This window comes from Oreochromis aureus, linkage group 17 (genome assembly GCF_013358895.1).
Source record: "Oreochromis aureus strain Israel breed Guangdong linkage group 17, ZZ_aureus, whole genome shotgun sequence".
NCBI lineage: Eukaryota > Metazoa > Chordata > Actinopteri > Cichliformes > Cichlidae > Oreochromis > Oreochromis aureus.
In genome coordinates this window covers 21,889,511-21,902,744 of record NC_052958.1, presented here as the reverse complement: position 1 = coordinate 21,902,744, position 13,234 = coordinate 21,889,511, and the positions used below count along the sequence as shown (strand labels likewise).

At 40.6% G+C, this 13,234-nt stretch overlaps 1 protein-coding gene across 1 annotated transcript; it reads right to left on the bottom strand.

Moving 5' to 3' along the window:
- Window positions 1–268: 268 nt before the first annotated feature.
- On the bottom strand, window positions 269–11,922 carry LOC116313628 (NACHT, LRR and PYD domains-containing protein 12-like). Its single transcript, XM_039601345.1, has 8 exons — window positions 11,233–11,922; window positions 9,199–11,116; window positions 6,759–6,932; window positions 4,318–4,491; window positions 3,694–3,867; window positions 3,079–3,252; window positions 2,051–2,219; window positions 269–1,208 (listed from the first exon to the last, which is right to left on the bottom strand). The coding sequence occupies exons 1-8, from the start codon at window positions 11,603–11,605 to the stop codon at window positions 1,101–1,103; spliced, it is 3,264 nt and encodes a 1,087-aa protein (XP_039457279.1). The 5' UTR covers window positions 11,606–11,922; the 3' UTR covers window positions 269–1,100.
- Window positions 11,923–13,234: the final 1,312 nt, after the last annotated feature.

The window sequence follows — 13,234 nt, the reverse complement described above, 5'->3', positions numbered from 1 at the left end:
GTGAGTGCAAATGGTTGTCTCTGTCTATGTGTTAGTCCTGCGACAGACTAGCGACCTGTCCAGGGTGCACCCTGCCTCTCGCCCTAAGACAGCTTGGATAGGCTCCAGCGCCCCCGCAACCCTGAAAAGCATAAGTGAAAGCGAATGGATGGATGGATGGAGATAACACAAGTAAACACAAAATGCAGTTTCTAAATGAAGGTGTTTATTATAATTCAACGACTGTTCACAACTGTTTATAACTTGCATAGTTCATATTTCTGTATAGTTTCATATTTATATCCTGTTCATAGGCCGTACATAGCTTGTACACCCACTACAGCCTCTACATACTTATAGATATATCATATTCATAACATACCTTCATACCGTGCACATTGTAACATACTCATAATAGACCTATATTTTGTACCCTCATACCTATAACAGACCCATTTCTGTAATATATCTATATATCTATATTATTGCTAATATATATTTTGCAATATATCTATATTATGGCTAAAGCACTTCTGGATGGATGCAAAATGCATTTCGTTGCTTTGTACTTGTGACATGTGCAATGACAATAACGTTGAATTCTAATTCTAATTCTATTAAGGGGGAAAAATTTCAAACCTACATGGCCCCATGTGAAAAAGTGATGGCGATCACTTTCACACACCACTGTACAAGCTCTGAAGTATAAACTGAATATTCACTGCAGTTCCCCATCATTCCACAGGGTGAAGCTGCAGCTCAAAACTCTACAACCATAACCACAGCCTACACTAGTCCAAAGCACACTGATTCTAAGTGTTGTGTCATAAACAGAAATATTCTGCAGAGACTTTTTTTTAAAGAATATGTAAATGAATAAAAAAGATGAAATAAAATGCAGGTGAATGTGGAGCAGAGGGGGTGGAGTCTCTGTGTGTCTGCAGAGAGTGTGTAGAAGGACAGAGCAGCAGCAGAGCAGTCCAGACATACTGTTGAGGGAGACATAGGAATGATGGTGGACTCTGCTGTGTCTGACAGCAGAGCTGTTCCCACAGCAGTTCACTCTGCAGCACTAACAGTCATCTGCACTGCTTCTCATTCCTCTGTCAGTCAGTGCTCGATTAGACTCTGCTTTTCACTCCACCTCCCAGTAACATTGACCAGTTGGAGCATCTCCCCAAACACAAGCTGCTGCTGTCCTTTCTTAGCCCTGGTAACTTCACTTCCAGCTGTAGAACAAAGAATAAAAGAACAGAGATGATAAATGAGTGTTTACAGAGGCTCTCTTCAGCAGCTGTCAGTCAGTGTCGCAGGAAATCCAGCAAAAAGAGCATCAGGGACTTGGTTGTGGTGGAGCAGCCGTGTGCCTTCCTCTCAGTTTTGGACTGAATATGCAGAACTAGAAACATTGTTGTACAAACTGCTGAGAGTCCTGAGTACGTCATTACTGTACCAACACTTTAGTGATGGGTCTCTGTGTTTTCATGAACAGCTCATCTATTTCTGAATCACTATTTAATAAACAGAGACTGTCCCTGAAGATATCTGGATGAAACCCCTAAGAGAAGGACAAATATATATAAAATATATGTAACATTTATACATATATAAAATATATATAAAATGGGAGCGGAGCTTCCGTTCTGCATGCTAATAAATGTACTCTTAAATAACACCCAGTTAATGTCTCTGCTTCAGTTAAATTGATCTCAGAACAGTGACAAAGATGAAGCTAATCTGTTGCTTAGTGTTAAAATGAATACAAAAATATGTGAGATCAGATTGGAGAGTTTGATTCAAATCGTATGGCTGTCAGTTAGAATCCAGCTTTATTTCTTGTAGACATGAACACAACACTAATTATCTTCACAGAACTTAAACACCTGATCAAAAAAAGATTTTTGGATCATCTGACTGGTCGAATGGCGTCAGTCTCCTCTTACGTCTCCAATGAATAAAGCAGGCACTGAAAAGACTGCAGTTTTACAGACAACACGGGAGTTTTGCTTTCATACTAACTTTGTTTAGCACAATACTGCTCAAGCAAAGATGGAGTACACCTTCTACTGACCTCATACACTCCAGTCTGCAGTGTGGACGCTAGATCAGAGAGCAGCTCCACATCTGAATCCTTCAGTTTATTGTTACTCAGGTGTAGGTGTTTAAGATAAGAGGGGTTGGACTTCAGAGCTGAGCCAAGAAGAACAGAGCTGATCCCAGACAAACTGCACCACCTTAATCTGAATAAAGAATAAAACATGCATATAAAATTATTAATAATCTAATCAGTTTTTCCAGTGATAACTGAGTGGATTAATGTCCCAATGAGCTCTATGTCTCAGTGAGGTCTACTTTCTAAATTGAGTACAGTGTTTTCATGGATCGTTATCATGTCACTGGAGCAGAGGGTTCGGGGTGTGGTGTGAGGGGAGGCTGATCTTCCCAACCAGTGAACATTATCATAATTATTACATAATTATTATTATAGCATCATTATTAGCATAATCATTCCCTCCTTATTTCAGTAGTGGCCAGGGCTGGAGAGGGGAGCTTCATCTGATTGGAGCATCTGGTGCGAGAGGAGCTGGCAGCAGAGATCATTCTCTGGTGAGCCCGGTTAAGGAGAGAGAGTGGCTGGGGCCACAGGTGCCAAATTCCACCATTGCCACCTCTCTCCTTTGTGATAACCATCTTACACAGGCCCAGAGAGCGGATGTTGTTGTGTTGCAACAGTGGCTTGCAGCTGTGTTCTCCCCATTGCCAGCACTGCCAGGCCATAAGAATCTAATAGAGCACCATTTTGAAACGTGGTCCTACAGCTTACCTGAGCAAAAGAGACAAACTGTGCAAAAGGAATTAGCTGAAATGATAAAGCTGGGAGTAATAGAAGAGTCACACAGCCCTTGGTGGAGCCCCATAGTTCTTGAAGTAAAGAAAGATGGGTCTATATGGTTCCGTGTTGACTACTGTGAGCTGTTATGGTTTAATGCTTACCCCATGCCCCGGGACAATGAGCTCCTGGACGGGTTGGGCACTGCTTGCTTTTTTACAATGCTGGATTTAACCCAGGGCTACCGACAGATTCCCAGATGAACTGACCTGAGATGTTCCAGTCTGCAGTCTGGACTTTCCAGAAAACCACAAAGTTGCTTCACTCCAGAATCCTTCAGGTTGTTATCACTCAGCTCCAGATATTTAAGATGAGCGGGATTAGACTTCAAAACAGAGACCAGTGAAGAACAGCTGATCTCGGACAAACCGCAGCTGCTAAATCTTGAAAAAAAGAATATAACATCGACAAAATGATGGATAATCTATCAGATGTTTTTTGGTTTTCATGTGGATTTCAGAGGATATTTTGTAAACAATAATTTACTTCATGAACTACTCACACTCATTTTGTGATAACAGACTAAATCTAGGGAAGCTGGGCAAAATATTAAAATCAAGAAAGACAATTCAAAACTTTTAGATGATACACTCGGCATACATTTGGCACATTTGGTATACCTTGCTAGTATCTTGCTGATATATGCAAAAAGAAAGAATTCAGGAATACTTTTTCACTGGATTGTACACACTTAAATGCACTGAGTTGCTGCCATGTGATTACATAATTTAAAATCTGCTTTAATTACCAGTTTAACAGGTATACCTAATGAAAAGGCTGGTGAGTGTAAAATCATGGTGGTAAAAGACAGTAAATGAACTGACCTCAGAGTTTCCAGTCTACAAAGTGGATTCTCCAAAAAACCACAGAGCTGCTTCACTCCTGAGTCCTGCAGATTATTGTTATTCAGGGTCAAATGTTTCAGATAGGACGGGTTGGACGTCAGCGCTGAGCCCAGAGAAGCACAGCTGATCTCTGATAAACGGCATTCCTCCAACCTTTAAAAACAGAAGAAAGGATCAAAGTTTGTGAACAACATACTTCATTCAGCGTTTCATAATCAATTCAGAGCTGGGCTGAAGAAGATTTGGAATATAGAAGCTTAGAATAGCTATTTGAGGAACAATGGAGTCTTAAAAGTAAAGGATCTTGTTATATATACATATATATATCTATATATATATATATAGATATATATATACATATATATATCAAACAGAAGATCACGTGTTTCAGATCAAATTATCTAATAGATGACTTTTTGTTATAATTTGTAATTATAAATATTATGATAGTAGCTCAGTATTGATAATTGAACCACAGAATATGAAAACAAACGAGCATTAGGATACTTGGGGTGTACCAGTATAATGTTCATATCTGCTGTTTAGTGTTTCCGTCACTTTAACATTATAATCTCAACAAACAACGAAAACATGATGTCTGACCTCAGAGTGTCGAGTCTACAGTGTGGGCTCCTCACAAGGTCAGACAGTTGTTCTGCTCCTGAATCCATCAAGCTGTTGAAACTCAGGTCGAGGTTTTTCACATGGGTGCAGTTAGACTTCAGAGCTGAGACAAGTGTAGCACACCTGGTCTCTGACAGTTTGCAGCCATACAATCTACACAAAGAATAAAATGGGAACAAAACCATTGATCATACAATCAGATGTGTTTTTAAATTTGGATGTTCACAGTCTGACCTGATCAGTGACCGTTCATGAAAAAAAATGATGTGTTTTTGCCCTTCTGATACAAAGTTAAACAATTCTCAGAACATTGTGAGAAAAAATAAGGAAGAGGACACCTGGAGGAAAAACAAGCAGCTTATCTAGCTTACCTATTTTAACCTGGAAGTTAAACCAAATAATACCATATCATGGACAACTGCCTATTTTGTTACCTAAGTACCAGTGATGTGGGTAAGCAACAAAGAATTCCCACATCACTACCAAATTAATAAACAAAGAAGAAAATAAAAATTAAAAATTGGTTGAAAAGGACTCAAATAGTTCAGACAGTGTAAAACACTCCACAGAAAAAAAAAATCAAGAATTGCCACAAACACACGTCTACACGCCGAAGAACAAAAGTAATATGGCCCTCAATGGTCTCTCAGATTGGTTTAAGAACCGAACAACATTGTGGATTATCCTCCATGCCACGGACCTGGGTCTGTGACCCAGTATTTTGAGTTTGTACTATTATTGATATTAGATTTCATCATAGTTTTTGACTGCTAGTGTTTTGGTTTCTGTTTTGAATTTCTAGCTCTCTAGTTTTTCTTTGTTTTGTGATTTCTAGCTCTTAGATTTTGCTTCCTGTGCCCTTCATATGATAGGTTTAGTTTTGTCATTTTCATTTTCTTGCTCCCTAGTCAGTCGTGTCTCATGTTGCAGTTTGCTACTCCTGTCTCTGTGCTTCATGTTTCCTCTGTTCCCAGGTCTGTCACATTTCCACGTCTTGGTGTCTAGTCTGCATTTTGTTGTGAACTGTCTCAGGTCTTTTGTTTTACTGTGGTAGTCCTTGTCCTATGTTAATGTTTTCAGTTTTGCTTTCGCTTGGTCTTGTCATGTTTGATTACTCCTAGCTGTGATCTCCTCCTGTGTCCCATTCCCTCATTATCCCTCTGTGTATTTAAGCCCTGTGTGTTCCTTGCTCTGTCATGTTGTACCCTTACTATGCTGTATGTTTCTGAGCTTTGTTTTCAAAGTCAATTCCTAGTTTTCAGTTTATGGTCTATTTTCTGGTGTTTGAGTGTCTAGTTTCTAGTTTTGCTTTGTATTTGGATTAGAAGTTTTTCAGCATTAAAGCTGCTGTTTTGAGTTTACTCCTCTGTTTATGAGTCCTGCATTTGGGTCCAACATCCTGCCTGCCACACATCAAAACATGACACTCCATCACAATTTGTTGTGTGGGGTGTAAAGGACCATATATGAACAATACACGAGACCTAAAAATCAACAACTAAACCAAAACACAACTGCAGAAAGGAAGTTAGGCTAAAACAACCATAAAGTGAAAGCAGGGATCAAAATGATATCACCTGAGATAAAAGAAATTATTAAAGAAATAAAGAAATCAGAACAGGAATTCAAAGTTCAGCTAACACAAAAATCCAAACGTCAAACACCAGAGTAAAAGCAGAGCTTTCGTTCCTCAAGGCCCCTTCCACTCTGAACAAATCTGCTATTTTATTACCTTCAAAGGACCCCAAGACTATCACACCTCAACCATGCTTGACTGATGGGATTAACCACTGTTCATGCATCTTTTTATTCATTCTCCATGTCACAAATGTTCTGACACCTCAAATTTGGACTGATCTGTCCATAATGCCTTCCTCCAGTGTCTGTTCTCTTTTGTCCATCTCAGTCTTTTCTTTTAATTGGTCAGTCTAAAATATGGCTTTTTCATGGGAATTCCGCCATTAAGTCTAGCATCCTAAAGTTGTCTTCTCGCACAGTCGTGCCCACTCCCACTCTGTGCATGTTAGGGCTGTTTGTGCCACTCTCAGAAGGGAGTAGTTAACAGCATGGTAAGAGACTTACATTCTAAGCATAACAATAGACTTCTGGGTCTCTAAAGAAAGTTATTTTTTTTATACTGACTATTTTAGGCCTGTAGAAAAAAAAAAAAAAAACTACTGTCATGCTTCCTTATTAGTACAATGGTTCTTGAAAGGCCTCTTAAAGAAAGATTGACATTTTTTTTTAAATCATCTGTTTTTTTAGATTGTTTGGAAATGGATACAATTCTTTGTGAAACTCAAAAGAACACAAAACACAGAGCAAATTATATCCTTCACACAGCACTGGTGTCACTTCATAATGGAACATCACACTTTGAACTACTTATTTTTTTCAGAAGTTACAGTAAGTAAACTAACCTCAGAGTCTCCAGTCTACAATTTGGACTCTTGAGTGCTGCGAACAGCAGATCCACTTGTAAATCCTGCATCTCATTCAGGCTCAGGTCCAGCTCTGTCAGATGGGAGGGATAGGACTTCAGAGCTGCCGCCAAGGTTTTATAGTGAGTCCCGGACAGCCGACATCCAGAAAATCTATGATGACAGATACATTGCAAACCATGTTACTATAAAAAGATGTATTTTATTATACAAATCTGTGATTCATTATTCTTTCCCTATCTCATCACGTCTCCTCGCCAATGTTGTAATCAGTTCACTCCCCTACCTCTGGGCCTATAGGATGCCGAAAGGTTATAAGGTTATAAAATGACCTAGCAGCAAAACATAGTTGTGGCAGGGATGTGGTCTCTGGCTCTGCTGCAGTGGAGGGGTGGTACGGTGAGCTCACGGGGCGGTGCAGGGAGGTCGGAGGGGACAGGTGAGAGGGATTGGAACTAATGAGCTCTCCCCTTTTAGTGTCTGGAGTCGGGAAGGAACAGTGTGTGGTGTGGGAGGCAACTGGAAAGCTGGCTTCCCGGTTCAACACAAGGTGCCGAGAGTGGAAAACACTGTGGGTCAAAATAAAGGTGCTACGACTGAGAATTGAATGCTGTGCGGGTCCTGATTATTTCACAATAGTCAGTCATTTTGAATAGTTTGTCTTGGGCCATGTATCATAGGCCTTCAAGCTAGCAGCTGGCAGTAATTAACATGCCCCACCGCCAGACTGACTGGTGGAATGCCATTGAATTTTAAGTTCATTCACGAGGATAAACATCGTGTTGGACCTACTTAAGGAAAACTTGGAGAAAAGTAAAAGTCCCAGTAAAAATGTGACTAAAAATATCCTTGTCCTGAAAGCAAAGCTGCAACACTGGATAAGCTATCAAGGAACAATTTGTTCTTGGCCCAGGAACGTCTGCAAAGCCTGCACAACAGAGGGGCTCGTCTCAGGCAATTTAAGCCAGGAGATAAACTACTTGAATTGCTTCTTTCTTGCAGCTCAAAGTTACTATTCAAGTGGCAAGGACCCTTTGTGGTCACATGTGAGTGGAGGTGGATTATGAAGCAATGCGTTTGTTTAAGGGTGAAGGGACACAGATATACGGCCTTAACATCCTGAAAGCATAAAGAGTGTCAGAGTTTGTTTATCAGGTGTAGTAAAGGAGAGAGATGAGTTGGCTGCTTCACCTGGTGCCTGGGGAAGCTGAGACAGCGACGGTTAGCCTACAATTTATTTATTTATTTTAACTAATAATCCCTAATTTGGACCTATTTGGATTAGATTAGTTAGATTAGATTAGGGATGGGTATCGAAACCCAGTTCTTGTTGAGAACCAGTTCCCACTGTTTCAATTCCTTGGAATTGTTTGCCATTTTTGCAAACGATTCCCTTATCGATTCCAGTCGCCCCGAATGACGTCACCACGTTGCGGAGCGTCACTTACCTGGCAGGGCGCCTAAGCGGCTCAAACGCTCAAAAGTTTGGTTATACTTGACGAGAACGGATGACAACGGGGCAACTTGCAATACTTGCAAAGTAGATATTTCATTTAGAGGAGGAAACACTACAAATATGCAAAAGCATTTGCTCACAAAACACGCGATAACCTTAAATGAATGTCGTGTTTTTAATTCCGCTCCGGACTCGTGAATCTCAACCCAGCAGCAGCAGTAACGTTTGCACATCCTCTCCCGTTAATACGGCAGGTAAATAATCCGCTAACAGTGCATATTATGTTAGCGCGATCTGCCTTATTACAAAACCTGCCATTACTGTGCATTTAGGTGACCATGATGAGAGAGACAGACAACAGTCTGGCTGGCAGTTCTCGCTGCAGTCTACCGTTAGCGTCTCCTTTCAGGCCAGGATAGACGAATGTCACCGAGCAGTGACTAAGTTTGTGGTCAAAGGCTTGCACCCATTTGCCACAGCAGATGCCCCCGATTTTCGGTAAGTGAATGTGTTTAATTGTAGGCAGGGACATTACTGGATATTCTTGTGTAATTGCTACAGAATAATTTATGTTATATTTTGTTATTGCTACAGAACAATATTTATTTTATTATTTTACATTTACAATTTTTTTTTCCTGGGGACCCTGTGACACCCCATTGAAGAGCCGTAGACTGTGGATCTCTTAAGATCTCACTGTTGGGTTTGTAAGGCCATGTTACTCCTAAATTTCTATCTTGTTCAAAGAGAAGATATAAAACAAAGTTCTAAGCTAATCGACCTGTGTGTTCTCCTTTTTTAAAAATAAAATCGTTAAACAGAATCGAAAATGGAATCGGAATCGTGAAAATCTTATCAATACCCATCCCTAGTCATGAGAACAATAATATGTCACAAAAAGAATCTGAAGTAATATTAAACAAACCTACAATGATTTATGATTTCATTAACATTTGAACTCACTGAGCCTTTCTGCAGTTCCTCACAGCTGGAATCAGGCTCCATTGTCCTCCCCATGATGTGTTGTACTTCCAAGGATCCAACTCATCTAGAACCTCTTCTGACATCTGCAGTATGCAAGCCAGAGCTGTGCATTGGAACTCAGAGAGCTCTGTCTCTAATCTGTTCTCTGACTTCAAGAACGCCTGTATCTCCTGATGTACTGAGAAGTCATTCATCTCTATCAGACAATGGAAGATGTTGATCATTCTGTCAGAAGAAATGTCATAAATGTCTATTGTCTGCAGATTGTTGATGACTCTCTGGGTGATTGATGACTCTCCGGGTCTGTTCTCTATTTGAACTTGTGGACCTCTAAAGTTTCTCAGGTTGTTTATCTGTCTAATATTTCTCACTTCCACGAGGTCTATGAGTCTCTCATTCGTTGCTAGAATCATTTCTGTTTGTCCTATCAGATCTCCTAAGAGTCTCTGGTTAGACTCTAGAGAAAGGCCATGAAGGATGCGAACAAACAAATCTAGGTGGCCATTTTCACTTTGGAGGGACTTTTGCATGGCTACCTGCAGAAGGACATCCAGAGATGGGATATCTGTGGAATAATCTGTGTGATAATAATAATGATGACCATTTCTCAGGAAGCCTTGCAGCACCTCTGTTTTTGTGTTAGTGTAGCAGTGGATTATATAAACCGCCGCCAGAAAATCACAAATACTCAAATGAACAAAGTAGTAGACTGGTATCTGGAAGATTACACACTCTCTTTTGAAGATCTCTGCCCAAACTCCTGAGTACAATTTGACCTCTGTGCCATCCAGACCACACTGCTCCAGGTCTTCCTGGTAAAACACAGTGTTTTCTTTCTCCAGATTGTCAAATGCCAATCTCCCTAGCTTCAGAAGAACTTCCCTGTCAGCCTCCATCAGTTGGCTTGTCTCATGTCCCTCGTGGTATTTGTGTTTCTTTGTCTGAATGAGCAGGAAATGTGAGTACATGTCAGTCAGGGTCTTGGGCAGCTCTCCTCTCTGCTCTGTAGTCAACATGTGTTCCAGAATTGTAGCAGTGATCCAGCAGAAGACTGGGATTGTACACATAATGTGGAGGCTCCTGGATGTCTTCATGTGTGAGATGATTCTGCTGGACAGATCTTCATCACTGAATCTCCTCATGAAGTACTCCTCCTTCTGAGCATCAGTGAAACCTTGTATTTCTGTAACCCTGTCAATATATGTAGGAGGGATCTGATTGGCTGCTGCAGGTCGGGAAGTTATCCAGATGAGAGCAGAGGGAAGCAGATTCCCCTCGATGAGGTTTGTCAGCAGGAAACTGACTGATGACTTCTGTGTGATATCAGACACGAGCTTCCTGTTGGTGAAATCCAAAGAAAATCTGCTTTCATCCAGGCCATCAAAGATGAACAAAAGTTTACAGGCAGCGAGCTTCTCTGCTGTGACCTTCTGTAATGTTGGATGGAAAAGATGGAGCAGTTCTAGAAGACTGTATGGCTTATGTCTGGCCAGATTCAGCTCCCCGAATGAAAGCAAGACCACCACATCGATGTCTTGGTTTTCCAAACCTTCTGCCCAGTCCAGAGTGAACTTCTGTACTGAGAAGGTTTTTCCAGCACCACTCATGCCATTTGTCAGAACGACTCTGATGGGTTTCTGTTGTTCAGGTAAGGGTTCAAAGATGTCATGGCACCTGATTGAAGTGCCATGCATGGCTTTCTTTCCAGCTATTTCCAGCTGCCTCACCTCATGCTGGGTATGAACCTCTTCACTCTGTTCCTCTGTGATATAGAAGTTTGCATAGATCCCCTTACAGAGGGTTCCACTTCCTGTTTCATCATTATTTTCAGTCACATGTTCACATGTGTTTTTCATAATTATCCTATGTTCATCTAAAACCTCGTGAAGACTGGCATCTTTGAAAGACAGACACACAAAATTAAAATAACATTAACAAGGAAATTTGTTAATGTCTGAATGTCATGACAAGAAGTTTAGTTGTCAGTAGTTAACTAGAAGCACACAGTCTTACTTTGTACAGAGGTATTCTGATTGACTGACTGTAGTCCAGTTTTGGTTCTGGAATATTTCCCACACTTGGGACAGGAGTCTCTTGGTGAGGAAGCCTTCCCCCAGTATGGGTAGATGCACTGTCTGCAGAACCAATGTCCACAGTTGGTGGTGACTGGATCCTTTGGGACATCGTGACACAAAGCACAGCAGGACACTTGCTTCTCCATATCAGTGTGTCTCCTCTTTTGACTGTAAACATGAAGCAAAAGTAATCTTACAGTGCAAAACACAGTAAAATCAGAAATACAAAAGCTGAATGCCAACCCTGGATAACAGAAAAAAAAATATCTCTGGAATGTTTGTGGTTGTGAGTACCCAGTAGTTTCTTCCATTTAGAAGTTTTGATATCTGGCCTGGTTGTGCAGGCAACTTTACTTTGCATTTTAGCTTCTTGAAATTACTTTTATGCCAGAAATAAGATAATTTGGATTGTATTACCCCTCTGGGGTCCAGGGTATAATTGGCTGTTTTTGACTATTTTTGATTTTACTTCTATATTTCACCTTTAAAAACTGTTTACCTTGTCTTGTTTGGTATCATTCTTTTCAGTACAATCTCACATGTCTGAATTGTAATTGTAATTTAAACTGTTTTTTGTTTTTTTAAATTATGCACAGGTTTTGCAAACAAAGTTATATGCTGCTATTAACCTAAAATGTACCAATGTGTTTTTTATATAACCATTTAAAACAATTTACAGAACAATCAGGTGTTCTCCATGAAATAAGAAGGCACACAAATTATTTGTGCCAATCCAAAAAATAGTTTCTGTCCATTATAAGACAGAGGAGAACAGCACAGGCCTAAACTCTGCAGGTCTAACATCACTCCTCCTGTTCTCCACCTGGAGACAGCATTTACGCTGCAGTCTACCTTTGGTGGCTTTTTTGCAGCAGTCGCCTCATTGTTCTGACACCCAAAACAAAACTATCAACTACACTACACACTAACTACACACTTCAAACACGGTAAACGTCACAAATCTCTCCCATCTCAAAACTCGCTCTCTTTCTTTCGCTTGCTTGCTCTCTCTCGCCAGCGTCACTCCTAAAAGTTCCCCCTCTTCCTAAACAACCAAAGTCACATGTTGTTGTTTTTTTTGATTGGTCGACATGGTGCACTTTAATACCAATAGGGAAGGGGTGTTTTTTTCTTTTTTTTGCTCACAAGCAGAGAGTGTTTGCTAGCGCTGTCCTTAGAAAATGCAGTTTATACATTTTTTTTTCCTGCTGTAAATACCACTGTTTTATTCAGAAAAGAAAACACTTTGTGTATTTTTTATCATAACTCTATTTTTATGTGGCCTATCATCACAATTTAAAAACTGGTATATAGTTTGAAGTCTGGGTCACTGCATCTTGGTGCTGTGTCATCTTAAATTGGTCATGTGATTTTGACGCACCAGCGCATCCGTTGACCCCAGAGGGTTAATATGTACATTTTTGTTACTAAGTAAAAATAAAAAATAACATTGTTCATGTTTGAGGCTATGAATCATTGGTCAAAGAGCAGACTGAAGCAGACATCTCAAGAAAGACTCTCAAGCATGAAGAGCTGGACAGAACCAGGCCCTGACATGATTCATGTCTACTGACTAAAGAAGATAAATGCACTCGATGAGTGCCTGATAGGACAAGTCAACCAGCTGCTAATGGACGAGACATACCCAGAATGGCTAACATAAGGCCAGTCATCCCTGATTCCCAAGGATCCCCAGAAGTGTCTGGTCCCATCCCATTACCAGCCAATGACCTGCCTCAGCACAACATGGAAACTCCTGTCAGACATTATAGCAACAGGCATATAGCAACAGGCATATGGCTCACTACATGAGCGGGGCCCAGAAAGGAATTGGCAGGAACACCAGAGGAGTAAAACATCAACTACTGGTAGGCAGAGCAATCGCTGGAGACTACAAGATGACCTGTGCACAGTGTGGATTGACAACAAGAAAGCTTAGG

Bases quoted from the DNA above. Each gene is read 5' to 3' on its own strand.
- LOC116313628 (XM_039601345.1), bottom strand. From the start codon at position 11,605: ATGGAAGAAACTACTGGGTACTCACAACCACAAACATTCCAGAGATAT. The intron at 11,117-11,232 runs GTAAGACTGTGT...TGTCTTTCAAAG, and splicing joins TCAGAATACCTCTGTACAAA to ATGCCAGTCTTCACGAGGTT. The intron at 3,253-3,693 runs GTCAGTTCATTT...CTTTTTTTCAAG, and splicing joins TGTAGACTGGAAACTCTGAG to ATTTAGCAGCTGCGGTTTGT.